At 42.0% G+C, this 15,072-nt stretch overlaps 1 protein-coding gene across 1 annotated transcript; it reads right to left on the bottom strand.

Moving 5' to 3' along the window:
• Window positions 1-4,118: 4,118 nt before the first annotated feature.
• kcnf1b (potassium voltage-gated channel, subfamily F, member 1b) lies at window positions 4,119-8,781 on the bottom strand. The gene has a single exon (XM_086049502.1). The coding sequence runs from the start codon at window positions 8,646-8,648 to the stop codon at window positions 7,308-7,310; it is 1,341 nt and encodes a 446-aa protein (XP_085905628.1). The 5' UTR covers window positions 8,649-8,781; the 3' UTR covers window positions 4,119-7,307.
• Window positions 8,782-15,072: the final 6,291 nt, after the last annotated feature.

Raw genomic sequence — 15,072 nt, 5'->3', positions numbered from 1 at the left:
AATCAAATCAGTTCAGGTAAAGGATGGATGGATTTTTCATCTGTTGGGCTTTTTTCTTTCCCGGATTGACGATTGACGGTCTGGCGGTCCTTTGCTGTTTCCTGACGGAAGCGCGGTTAAAATAACATGACGGACTGACCGACAGACGATTGATTTGGTTTGGCTTGAAAAAATGATGGATTGAAGGATGACAGTCGGATACCCAAGCTGCTGACGGATGACGAATAACGGATCTGCAAACTTTAGTAAAATGCCCAGCTGTGTTTAAGACACACACACACACACAAATAGCTGTACTTCTATTTACAGTACCTCTAAGTAAAGACTTTGAGTACTTTTGCCACCTCTACTCACACAGCATGAGAAACATGCAGACGGCATTAGCCGTCCATCCATGCATCCATCCATCCATTTTCTTTACCATTTATTCTGTTCAGGCTTGCGCGAGCTGAAGCCTATACCACCTGACTTTGGGCAAAAAGCAAATTACAACATGCACCCTGCACTGCTTACTGGTCCATCAAAGGGCACACATAGAGACAGAGACCTATTCACGCTTATCACCTTGGTCACTGAGCGGTAATTGAACGCACGCTGTCTGCACAGAGGTCAGGCAAATGAACCATTACACTGTCGGTGACCTCACTGCACTTTTGTACAAATTCCATTTCTGCTTTATGCATTATACTTTATCCAGTAACTTAACTTTTGCAATTTTTAACCCCGTACTATTTACCCGCTGTTTTTCTTTTTTTCCCAAACCTCAGAGTGCCAACTTAATTTCATTGTGATGCTGCCAGCATTTTATGTTCTAAGTAGTTTGGTTGTGTACAATTGCACTGTATCAAAAATTCTGAATGAGTGTTTTGTTTTGTTTTTGTAAATGTTTGACCAGTCTCACGTCGCTGAACATTTCTCGATTCTATACGACTACAATCTACACCCAAGATAATATCAAATTGCTCCTTCTACTATTTAATTTGGGTTCAACTCTCCAATGGAACATCCATGTGGCACATGGCGTTTGCATGTTCTCCCCACGACTGTGTGGCATTTCTCTGGGTACTCAAGTTTCCAACTACATTCCAAAAAAATACATTTTCCATAGGTGTGAATGTGAGAGTACATGGCTGTTTGTTTATATGCGCTCTATGATTAATCAGTTCAGAGTGTAGCCTAGTTATCCACAATGAGGACAAACGGGATAGAAACTGAATGAATGAATCTGAATAAATGCAGACTTTTGATTTCAGGTAGGCTCATTTCCCATTTCCAGGTCCACTTCAACATCACCTCTAAATACCTGCAATGACTCATTTTTGAAATGTTCCTCACATAAAATAAAACACTGTTTTGTTCCCTCTGTCAACTTTATCAAATAGAAAGTCAGAGTGCATCCAATGTGGGAGTCCATTTTAAAAGCAAGGTTTGGTTGAGACGGAATAATGAGAGCAGGACTGTTATTGAAGACTGGTGCCATGACAACTGGGGACCACTGCTGCTGAGGGATGTCAGTTGAGCTCTTTTGAGAGAATACGACAAAAGTGAAAATGCAGATACTGTATGTTGCTGAAATATAATAGGGCATTTTGTGACTAATATCGTACTTGTTACATTTTTCGCTTCCAGACGGTTATTGCCACATTCTACCATTGCTTTGTTTGGATTTGGATTTGCATAGTGATGAATAGCATGTGTGATGGCAGACATGTTACACATTTGCATGCTGTGAGAAGGTCTGACATCTGGGATCTAACAACCATCTTGTATTTATTAAAGAATCAGCTCTAAAAGAAGAGATTTTCATGGAAATGTGTTGCAAGGCATGAAATCATCTTCAAAGTAGTTAGCTTTGAGAACACCGGTAGACATTCTGCCAGTTACATGGCGTGTACTTTGTACAAATAATACTGCTTTCAATGCAAATGACCGAAGCCTCAAAATGATATTTTTCCTTGGTGTCATTTTTTTGGGTCATTTTCCTTTCCACTTTCTCTTTCCACTCCTCATTACTGTGTGTCAAAAGAGAGCAACTGATTGCTGCCTCCAGTGGTATAAAAAATGACCCTGTGTTCCTAACGTGAAGCCAATTAAACCACAGGCATTGCAGGGCAAACATTCAAATATATCCCTCAAGCCTTTAAGTGCCCTTGAAAGAAAGTATTAAAAACTGTGACATAACATAAATTTGAATGTCAGTACCAGTATGAGACTCTGGGCTTTTCATGTCTATAAGGAGACAACTTTATACACAACAAAAACTCATATTTGTTCGCATATGTTCATTAATTGTTCTTTGGATGCTGTATTTTTTTTATTTTTTATTGGACCTCTTGGGTTACCAAACTAGTTTCAGGGCACTTATGGTCAATGATTGTATTATATAATACATTTTATATTCCATAGTTATTTCCACCCATCTATTTTTTTTTATACTGCTTGTCCACATTATGGCCACGGGTGAGATGGAGGTACCCAGCCAATCGCAGATGGTGCATGTTTTTATTTTAAAAACTCTGAAACACATGCATCCAATCATTTTATTTGAGTTTGTCCCTTTAATGTGGGACTTTTCATTTCATAGCTCAAACGATTTAAGTCTTAAAGTGGGAAATCACCCAAACATATTTTTTTCAAGAATATGTTCTATGTAGGTCCACCCACCAGTTGAAGGCATTCTGATAAATATTGTGTTTGTGGAATAAGAGTTAATCCACCCCTTTTTAGCCATCACAGGGGGCGGCCATTTTGTCATTTCTGTTGACCGAAAATGACATCACAACTACTCAGGGCTCAGGTAACAACCAATCACAGCTGACCTGTTTTCTGAAGCTGAGCCATGTGATAGAGTATCAACAAGTGTGCAATCAACAACCTTTTTTGCGTAAATATAGGATTACTGTTGGCCATAATCATGCCAAAAAACACACCCAATAATAGCGTTTTTTCACGATAAATTGCAAAACATGAATAGAATACGAACAAATCTGGACCATCAAAGAAACTCAACTCACCACCGTGCATGTGAGCTGATTGGGTAACGAGGATTCGTGACGCATTAGTGTTGGCTCACGACGTTCCACAATGGCCCTGCGAGATGCATGTTACTTATATTTTGACATTTACACGTGTAAAAGATGCCCGCTTGCACCGTGTGCGTGTATTCGCAGGCCGGCCTGGTCAACCATTTTTTTGTCTGGCATGAGGGTAACACTACCATTGAAACCCGAATGACACAAAGAAAAATTAATTCCTCAACAGAAATGGAAAACAAAGTGCATAGAATACTTCCTGGATCATGGCTATCAACAGACATGTTAGACTCTCTTTTTGCATTCTGCACTCTAAAAACAGTTGGCTTAAAAATAACACAATTTTGGGTCAAAAAAGGACCGATCCACTTCTTGGGTCAATTTGACCCAACTTTCTGGGTTGTTGTTCAAAAAAACAACCGCAAAAATGGGCAGTTTTTACAAAACAACCCCCGAAATATGGGCTGTTTTGTACAAAACATCGCCAGAAGGTGGGTCAAATTGACCCAGTTTCATCGATGACCAGTGGGAACTAATTATCGGTATTTACCTTTCAACCCAGACCCCCGCCCACACACACATGCACACCCGCATGCATGTGAATGGAAACTCTCAGGATCGTGGGAGATCTCCCCTCTGAAGCACGAAACCACTCTGGTTAAGCCCATTATTGACAAGGTGCTTCGATATGTTTATTTACAGGTTGCCATTGATCAAATATGGACAAAAAATGTACCCTCGTCAAACTCATCCCTTCACATGGGCACTTGCACAGTTTGCAATGTACACTTAGTGTACAACCTACTATATGTGTGTCTGTGGCTCACAGTAAAGGAGTGACTCATCTGTAATGGTCAGTGATGCATAACGTACGAAGTGCTATATTTGGTTGAAGTCAATCAGTCTCACACCAGTGGGTCATACTTGAGTGTGAATGAGCAAACCTTTAATTGGCTTAAACACTTCTTTATGTCACATGGCAAGGCTACACACGCCAGGTAATTTATCAACAAGCTTTACATATCACTGCCTGTTCAGCAAGTCACACTGACAAGCTCGTCATCAAAGATGCTGCATGAAGGAGTGAGCGGCAGAGAGAGAGAAAGAGCAGGGGGAATGGAGGGCGATGTGGTAAGAGTGTGTGTGGGTGTATAGATTTCCCGCTGGGGACGACGCTTTCACCCAGAACGTTGCCTCGGAACGTGTGACACGCAAGGCACAAGCTTTAGATATACACATGGATTTAGCATTATATCAACAGGCAGGTGAGGGGGGTCAATTTACTGACCCCGCATTAATAGAGATATACACCCACCGGCCACTTTGTTAGACTACACCTGCATCCATTATCATGTGAAAAAAAAAATTGCAACAATAATGCTCAGCTTTGATTGATGTTGTATTAGTTTCGCAGTATGTTTATTATTGTCATTATAATGAACAAAAGTGGACTAAAAAAATGGATGGGTAGATTTCAATGGTTTAGCGCAGCATCGTATGATGAAACAATGCCTCAGTAAATGAAAGTTTGTGTGGGATTAAAAAATTAACTAAATAAAATAATAACAATAATACATAAAAGTCCTGGCGGTATGGTAACAATGTCACTTCCATTACATACGATTGACGTGTTACATGGTTTTGGATTCTGTTTCCTGTTAAAAATGTTACAAGGCCAGTTACAGTTCTGTTTACACCTTTTCCCCACAGTCCCACAGGCAAAATTCACAACTTTCAATTAGCGTATGATGAGATTCCAAAGCATATTGCAAATGAAAAATGTTCACATTTGATCATAAAAATGTCATTGGTAAATGATATTTTTTTCGATATGAACTTACATATCAGGCTTTCGAAAAACAAGATCAGAAATGTGGTGCCAATTCTGGACGAAGTGACAACAATGTGCAGATAAGAAAAAAAAAATCAACATTGGTGACACCTATCTTTAAAGTTCCGCAGATTTGTGAGCACAACTGAATATTTTATATGGCCACTCAATGCAAGAAAAGAACATTTGGTGCGTGAAATGAAATTACAATCTCTTTTGAAAAAGATGACACATTTTATTTTTCATTCTGCAGGTTTGTACATTCATTGTTAAAACTCTGTGCTTCTGGCTTCACAATATATGTGTGATTTTAGGGACACGTTTCACTGCTTAGTGAACAAAAAAAGCAGAAGTGGTCACAACTTGAAATAGCCCAAACCTGCATAATTTATTATGGTTTAAACTAATAACAAACATTCTTTCTGATTAAGAAATTAAGAATGATTTGCTTTGATATACCATATATACCTCCATATACCGAGTAATTTCCATTTAATGATATTTTCAATTTAATGCTGATCATAATCATTTAAGTCGCAATTCCACTTATCCTCTGCCGTATATTTTGTGTTGCACACCCTCACAGAACGAACCAGATGACTCACACACATGCAGAAAGAAGTGGTGTCTAAGAAGTGTTGCACCTCTTGAGCTGTGGTTGTAGAGGGGTTGGGGCAGGGGCCATGGGGGGTTGGGGTGGTTGGTCATCACTAGTGGAAAGTCCTTACAGATACTGCCGCCCCAATATGTTTATTATTGTGCTCATCATATTATTGTAATAATACTGTATTTTACAGCGACATTGTGTGCATACGGCACAATATTAGAAATGCCTCAAAATTATACATGACTGATAATTATGGTACAACTATAATTATACAGATAATGTTAATTTTGGCCCAAAGGACTGGAACGCTGCAACAAACAGTAAAACATTTGTCATTCATCCCAATATTCAAAAAGTTAGTGAGGGATACTGCACAATGATTTAGCCTCTTCAGAACCTTTATTCATTGTAATGTTAAGTAATACTATATAATGTAATGTATTATGTAACTATATCACACTGTACAGTTTGATGTGTCTATGTATTTGTATTTGTTTTTTTGTTTTTTGCTATTTTACTCTGCTCTCTGCTGCCAGGTCAGTATTGCAAATGAGAATCTATTTTCGATTGCCTCACCTGGTTAAATAAAGGTAAAGAAAAAAAACATACCCCCTGTAGGGATTCTGAATTCATTGTTAGTTTACAAAATAGAACAAAATTTCTTTTAAATATTTTTTTTTCCTTCACAGATTCAATATCATGTCAAAAGACAGTTGACAGCTTTTTTAAGTGGTGGCTGTGGCGACCCCTGAGGGGAAAAGCCGAAAGGATGACAACAACAGTTCAGTCAAACATTTTATAGTAATGCATGTGCATACTGTAGGTACTGTACATATGCAACTGAAGGATACACTATATTGAAGGATTCCACGGGCACTTTGACATCCTTGAATTTAAATGTATTTAACAAATTAAAAGCAATACATGAGTGTATGGAAATGCTAAGCAATTATGCATTGCTTTTGCATAAAGTGTATACACACACGCCTGTATGTGTGTGAGTATGTATTTATGTATATATTGAACAGCTGGGTAATAAAAAAGTCAAGATTTTTTCATGATTTTGCTGTTTCCATGGCCCTGCCTCCCATAGATAAGCAGCTGAGCAGCAGCAGAATCTCATCTCCACATTCAGAACCAACGAGCAATCTGTACTATACCGACCTTTACGTGGAACAGAAAGTGGCACAACCAATGGAGATTCACGCCATTTGCTGCGAGTAACTGAATTATCTTGATTCACCTGGGTTTTATGGAACAGGGCTCCAGACTACATTTTTTTTTTCGCTACGAGCACAGGGGCCCCTAACGTGAGATTTTCGGGGTGCAAGTATACAAAATTTAGGGGTGCATACTGTAAGTCGACTTGCAAAGTAAATATTAATGCCGCATATTTTCACTATATTACTGATAAATGGGCTGAATTGAACGGCAGAAGTTTGTCGGAAAAAACAAATACGATTTGTTATTAAATTTATTTAATCAGCAAATTTATTGGTCGTACATCAGCAAGTCAATCAATAATCATTGAGTTGCACTGGCTCAATTTTAGGGGCAAAATGCCACAATTTCGGGACAGTCTGGAGCCCCGTGAAAGTGAGGGAATTTTGTTACTATATTATTTGTAAAAACAAGTAAGTAAGAGATTAAAACTAAACTCTTCTCATCTTTTCCTGCCTAGCCACATGATGCAGAAGTAATAAAACGCAGGCCTGTACAATTTTAGTTGCTGCTCAAAGATGGACAGCAGGCCATAATTTGTACACCCCCGCTTTCTGATTTCATGCAGTTTATATTTTCTACACCGAAGTCTGAGATGTTATTCGTGAACATCATTCTATGTGTCATCTTTGTCGCTGTCTTTTCTGCGTGCATCCCCACCAGACTTGAGCTCCATCAGCTCCACTTCATGCTTGGCTGCAGTCTCCAGCACTTGCTGTTTGTTGTAGAACACCACAAAGTTATTAATGATGGGGTGTATGGGTAAGGCGATGGCTATGACCCCACACAGGAAGCTCACGGCCGCGTTACACTTGCCAAGTGTGGTTTTGGGGTAGATGTCTCCGTATCCCACCGTCGTCATGGTGATGATGGCCCACCAGAAGGATTGCGGAATGCTCCTGAACAGAGTCTCGGGGTGACTTTGCTCCATGGTGTAGCCCAGAGCGGAGAACACGAAGATACCCACGCCCATGTACATGAGCAGCAGCCCCAGTTCTTTGAGGCTCCTCTTGAGCGCGTACGTGAGCGTCTGTAGTCCGGACGAGTGGCGCGCCAACTTGAAGACACGCGCGATGCGCATAATGCGCAGCGCCTGGACAGCCTGCTGAACGTTTCCCAGTTCCATCATGGAGGTGGTGCCGAGGTAGGTTAGACTGAGGACCACGTAGAAAGGCATAATAGCCATGAAGTCCACTACGTTCAAGAAGGAGAGCGCAAAGTGTAACTTATTGGGCGAGGAAGCGAGGCGCAGCAGGTACTCCGCGGTGAACCACAACATGCACGCCGTTTCAATCGCCTCCAAAGTCGGGTGCTCCACTAACTCCCCCTCGGCATCTGTTACCTGCAATTCTGGGATGGTTCCCATGCACATCACCACCGCTGAGACCAGGACGGAGAGGAAGGACGCAATGGCGATGACGCGCGCGGGGAAAGAGGAACCGGGCTTCTCCATGAGCCTCCACATGAACCGTTGGCACCTCCGCGTGCCCGTTGCACTCTGGTCCACCTCCATGTCCTCCAAAATCACCTTCACTTTACTCGCTATCTCCCTCAGCTCCCCCTCCTTCTCGCTCAAATAACTTTTGCAGCACTCATCCAACACACTTTGCTCGATTTTCCAGAATTCCATCTCCTTGATGAAACAAATGGGGCAAATGCCGCGTTTAATGTGGATTTCGTCGAAGTAATAAACATCGACGATGCACTTGAACGCATCTGGATCTCGGTCAAAATAAAACTCCTTTCGGTCAGGGTCAAAGTCGTCACAAAGAGACAAAAGAAGTTCATCATTCTGCGCCGACGAGCAGTTAACCAACTCGGCAAGCCTGCTCCCTGGGTAACGATTCAAAACGTCCCCGAAAAGCACCACTCGGACCCCGCCGATGTTCACAGTGATCTCAGGCTCACCGTCACCACACGAACTGGTTCTGTATCTCGGCTTCGGAATCGTCCACATTTTTACAATTGTTTAATTTGAGCAAACACAATGCAGTATCGCGTAAAGGCTGGCGCAAAGAGTGATGGCCACTAGTGGATGCACATGCTTTCAATGTGCAACATAGTTTTTCCTCTTCAAGCTGACGGACTGAATGACAGTTATGACACAGCTTGTGTGTGCCTTTTCTAGTCGTGCAGGGAGAGAGAGGCTTGCGGCGGGGATTGGGGCGAGAGAGAGGGTATCGTTTCATTGAATATTTACTAAAGGTGTTTTGCGGAAAGATGTTATGCCCCCTAGCACTCAGCTCCTGTATTACATTTCTTGACGCCTCTTACATTGTTAAAACGGACACTGGGCTGGAATAACTAATCATTTCTAGAATTTCCCAGAACATGGATGCTCACCTTTGTCATTATTTAAACAGAATGATGTGCACTTAAAAGGGAAACGTTAAGGAAAAGTTGGGAAACAGACTTAAATGGGTTGGGTCTTAGGGTGCTTGCCCATGCATCAAGTGTAAACTCAACTCAACTCAACTTTATTTGTATAGCACTTTGAAGTGGAAGTCAACTCAAACATGTTTTTTTTCCAGAATATGTTCTTATGAGGTTGTTCAGACATCAGATAATGACAAATCGTGGCTCAGCTTCAGAAAACATGTGAGCTGTGATCGGTCATTAACTTTGATGTCATCTTCAGTCGAGAGAAGTGACAAAAGCCCCTGAGATGACTAAATGCCTTTTGCTGGTTAATTTGTACCCCACAAACGCAACATTAATCAGAATGCTGTATTTCAAGTAGGCCTGCATAGAACATATTCTGGAAAAAATATGTTTGGGTTGACTTCCACTTTAAAAACAACCACAGCTGGTTGGCAACAAAAGTGGGTGGGGTAATCTGTGTTAAAAGTCATATAAGTACCAATGTTTAGGTCGTCCAAGTGTCTCTTTAAGCCTCGTTCACACAGCAAGATTTCAAATTTGTCAGCAGACTTCCAAAACCTGAGATACCCCATACATGATTATGGATGGGTATCGATAAGATTTTATCATATTGCTACTCTTGATACTGCTTGTCGATCCAGCGCTTTAACAGTATTCTTGTCGGTACTTTTTTGCTTAGAAAAACAGCAAAACAAAAATGTTAGAACTCACACTGCTTTTTTTTTTTTTAATAAATGTACTTGTCTTGCAACCATGAGATATTAAATAAATAATAATCATAATAATTTGCAGGATAATAAATGATTTGAACAAATTATACATTATATTAACAATTATTAAGTGTAAAACTTGTGTAGAGCAAATAAAAATCGATTAGTCATGCCTAGATTGAAATGCTTAGCTGTTACGCTTGTAGCGACAGAGCTAACCCAATGTAAATGACGCCAGGTTGCACTGAGTGTACGTAATTAAAACCTCACTAACTGGAGCCTTGAAAGTCACTGATTTTGCGGCCCGTTGCTCCCAAGCCGGTGACGTGATGATGGCGCGGCTACAAAACCCAAGTAGGTGGGGCTGGGACCGTGGAGTCGCCGCCCCCATTGCACAAATATCGATCCCACCAACCCATCAAAATAATAACATTATAAAAACTATATGGTTATACGGCGAGGTGTACGTTTTTATATATGTAGTATATACACACATCATGTCATAATATGATCACACAGCACTACATTGGCACAGGAAGGAGTCAAAGGTGCCTCTTGCACAAGGCAAAGCAATGGAGCATCATGGCTCACCTCCGTTTGTGAACATCCATCTTGGGCGAATATCCATTCATTATCTATACCTCACAAGGGTCGCGGGCGTGCTGGAGCCTATCCTAGCTCTCTTCGGGCAGTAGGCGGGGGACACCCTGAATTGGTTGTCAGCCAATCGCAGGGCACACAGAGACAAATATCGGCACTCATAATCACACCTAGGGTCAATTTAGAGTGTCCAATCAACTTACCACACACGTTTTTGGAATGTGGGAGGAAACCGGAGAAACCGGAAAAAACCCACGCAGGCACGGGAAGAACATGCAAACTCCACAAAACCGAACCGTTAAAGCTGCACTCCGTAGGATTTTGAGTTTCTAGTCGCTACTGCCTCCTGTGGCTGAAAAATGAAATTACACACTCTAAAATTGTGTTATTTTTAACCCAACTGTTAGAGTGCAACACTGCAGTAAGCCTCACTGTATTGCTGGAAAGTTCACGGTACACGGTCTGCTCACTAATTTGACAGCCTTATATTTCTTATTTTTATCATAAATAGAGGTTGCGCGACAGGACACGCACTTCCTGACAGCGATCGAAGGAACCCGAGGAACGACTGCACTCTTTAACTTTTACCTACTTTTTGAGGTCACCTCACATTTTTATTTATACTCTATTTTTACATTTTTACTTTATTTATGCTTTTTGGACGTCAATTTACGGACTCACTCCTGCCCTTGTGCCGAATAGCTAGCATACCGCTAGCATACGCACATCGGCAAAAGCCTAGCCTAGCCTGGGGCTAGTGCAAAATGCCGCATCACAGCGACAACTCGGACAGCTTGCTGGAAAAAGCAAACAAAACAATTGCTGACTTGAGAGAGGATGCTGTCAGAAGAACTCCAGAAAACAGAGTCAATCGTCTCTTCTTTTACAACCCAATTCCACCAACTCTCCGCTGTCGTCATGAATAGCGTAATCTCTAGGGGGGCCCTGACGGCGACGACAACTACAACGGCGACGACCGAGAATCCCCTGATGGACACGGGGAATTGGGATCCAGCTGAATGCCCGGGGCCATCCAGCTCAACACTACTGCATGGTGCCACCTGAGTCGAGGTGGTGTCCCGCAGCAGGAGGAGCAGAGAAACACCCCCCCGACCCCAACTGGTGCTGAAAAAACGATTTGCCCCTCTGGCAAATTATTCTCCTGCTCCAACTACCACGCTCCCGCGGTCAGAGACGTCTGCTGCTGCTTCCGACCCAGGTACTCATTCGGATTCCCCACCACCCACAGCGATGATCTCTGCCAGGAGTTCCGGAATGGGTAAGTCCACTCGTGGTCCGGCCGCCCTCTCGCGCGTCGGGCTACGACACGACTGGGCCGCCTCACCGGCGACACTCACCGGTGTCCACGGCTACCAACCGCCCCCGACAGCATCCTTCTGGACGACGGGGTCGGGGTTCTCTCCCCGGAGGCCGTGGGTCCTCTGGTGGGTCCTCTGGTGCTCCTTCTCCACAGCACCCACCAACCACCGTTATAGTCGGGGGACAGCATCATTAGACGCACTCATTATTTCCGCACTTTCACCCACTGTTATCCCAGAGCCAAAGTTATGGACATAGTGAACATCTTGCCCGATGTTCTTGACAATCTACTATCATCCATATCCCGGCTCATTATCCACATGGGGACGAACGAGACAGTACGTCGACAGTCAGAGCAGACTAAGAAAGATTTTCATGCTCTTTTTTCCTTGCTGAGAACGTGCGGGTTGTCAGTCTGGACTAGCGGCATTTTACAGACGCTATCTCGAGGCATCGAGCGCTTTAACCGTCTTTTGGGCCTGAATACATGGCTCCAGCGCACTTGTGGCTACCTTGACTTTGATTTTATTGACAATTTTAACCTATTCTGGAACCGCCAGTCATTTTACCAGCCAGACGGGGTTCATCCGAACTCTCTGGGCAAATCAATTTTAGCTGCAAATATCCACCATGCCATCATAAACTCCACCCCCAGTTGACTTCTATTTACTAATCACTCTGAACACATTCTCCCCTCTTCATCTCCCACCTCTAACCACTGCAGTAACGATCTCACTACCCTCACTAGCTCTCCTTGCAGGCCCCAGTTATCATCACCACCCCCATCGGACAGCTTTTTCATTCAGACAATAACAGACAGACGCTTCCATACGCACTCACAAACAATGTGGTTCTAACAGTGACAATCTTATATATGTCAACACTCATCAGCCATACGACCATGAGCGCACGTCCAGCACAAACACTAACCTGGCTGTGCTTAACGTGCGCTCACTTCAAAACAAATCTTTTATTATAAATAACTTGATTTTAGACAATAACCTACAAGGTATTCTTTCATCTGAGACATGGCATGGTACAGATGCCCCAGTTGTTCTCACCGAAGCGTGCCCACCGAATTTTAATTTTTTATTTTCTACCAGGGATGAAAAAAGAGGAGGTGGGACTGCATCAATTTTTTAAAATAGTCTTATCTGAAAAGAGATCATTTTTAACAGATATTTATAATTTGAACAACATGCATTTGTTTTTAGCAGTCACCCTATTATCTGTGTCACTATTTACAGACCTCCCCATCATTCCACTGCTTTTATTAGTGAGTTTTCAGATTTTTTTGCAATTTTATATTCCACTTATAACAGATTTTAATATACATGTTGACGACATCTTGGACCCACTGTCCAGAGAATTTAAAAATCTTTTAAACTGTATGGATTTTAAACAGCATGTTTCACAGCCAACTCACAACAGAGATCACACCCTGGACCTGGTCGTAACCTACGGGCTGTCTGTTGGTGTGTCCTCTGTTGTTGACCTGGCTGTGTCGTACCATTTTTGCGTGTATTTTAACATCGCCTGTTTTAATCATCAGGCAGGCCTGACGAGAACAGTGAGGAAACGCTACCTATCTTCTGAGGTGGCTGCAAATTTTATCGAGATTTTACTGGGCACTCCTGCTGACATTTTACCTGCACAATGTGATTTTATTGTTGACAATTTTAACAAGAATCTTAAGTCATCATTAGATTTAGCGGCTCCACTCTTAACCAAAGCTATAAAAATAAAGAATGTACCCTCGTGGAGAGATGATGCAGTCTAGACATCAAAAAGACAATGCAGGAGTGCACAGAGGAGGTGGAGAAAAACTGAATTTACGGTGCATTATGAAATATTACGTGAACAACTCAAATCGTACAATAAAATAGTCAAGCAGGCAAGAACTTCCTATTTCTCAAACCTCATCTCAGTTAATAAAACCAACTCCAATTTTAATAAGTCCCCACAGGGACCAACAGACGCTCTCTGTGAGGATTTTGCAGACCACTTCAGAAGTAAAATTGATGACATAAGGTCCAGTCTTTTAGCCTGTCAAAACATAAATTTTAGTACACCTGGACAGTCATTTTCACCTGAGGAAACACTGGAAAGTTTTGCCCTGGTTGATGCAATACAATACAATACAATACAATTTTATTTATATAGCGCATTTCATAACAGCTAAGGACACTTGGTCGAGTTTTCTCCCAAGTAAATCCAACAACATTAGCTCCCTGTGTGTTTCAGGGTCGATTTTAAGGTACTTTTATTAATTTATAAATGTATTAATGGTCTTGGGCCATCTTATTTATCTGACTTGCTTTTACCATACCAACCCTCGCGGATCCTGAGGTCCTCTGGCGGCGGTCTTTTAATTATTCCAAAACGCATGGCGAGGCTGCATTCAGCCATTTTGGTCCTCAACTTTGGAATAGCCTGCCAGAGGACGTCAGGTCTGCAGAGACTGTTGATATTTTTAAGGGGAAGCTCAAGACATACCTTTTTTGTTTGGCCTTTAAATAATTGTTCTTAGTCTCTTACTATTTTTATTCAATCTTATTGTTTTATAGTTCTTAGCTTCTTTTATTGCTTTGTCTTTTTAGCTTTGTTAACATTTTTCTTTAGCTTCATCTAGGTTTTATCTCCAATGTTTCCTCAAGGGGGGCCTCCACGCTGGGAGGTGTGGCTGCCCTCCCTGCGCTATGCTTAGGGGCTGCCTCGGTTGTCGTGGCCCCGGGGTCTCTGAGGTGGTGGTGCCACCTGTGGCCATGGGCTGTCATCCCTCTCAGCAAGGACGAGCTCCCCTTGGTTACTCTTTCCTCATATGGTTTCTCTGTGCCCTTCCATGTCTCTTTTTAAGGTTATATGTGCGTGTGTTTGAGTATGTGTGTGTGTGTGAGTGAGTGAGTGAGTGAGTGAGTGAGTGAGTGAGTGAGTGAGTGAGTGAGTGAGTGAGTGAGTGAGTGAGTGAGTGAGTGAGTGAGTGAGTGCAGGTGTGCTTGTAGATGTCTGTCTTTGTGTATACTGCGAGGGAGGGAGGGAAGGTGGGAGTGGGTTCTCTTTTTATACTGTATTTTGATGTTTTTAATGTACAGCACTTTGAGTTGCATCTTGTGTGTGAAAAGTGCTTTATAAATAAAATTTGAATTGATTTGATTTGATTTGAAATGTGATACTGTCTACTGACAGTGATTTCTTTGCTTATCAAGTCAGAAACACAGGAACACTGTGAATAAAGGTGACAGGTATAGAAAAGCCAAGTAACAATAAATAAAATAATCAACTTGTTTGTTTCACTTTCTGCTCTCACTGTGATGTTTAAATTTGGAGGGCAACTTATCTGCGATGTGTTGAGAAGTGGAAGTCGAGCAA

The sequence above is a fragment of the Filicampus tigris genome, chromosome 13 (assembly GCF_054856515.1).
Source record: "Filicampus tigris isolate MCC_2025a chromosome 13, RoL_Ftig_1.0, whole genome shotgun sequence".
Taxonomy (NCBI): domain Eukaryota; kingdom Metazoa; phylum Chordata; class Actinopteri; order Syngnathiformes; family Syngnathidae; genus Filicampus; species Filicampus tigris.
This window is presented reverse-complemented; position numbering and strand designations above follow the sequence as displayed.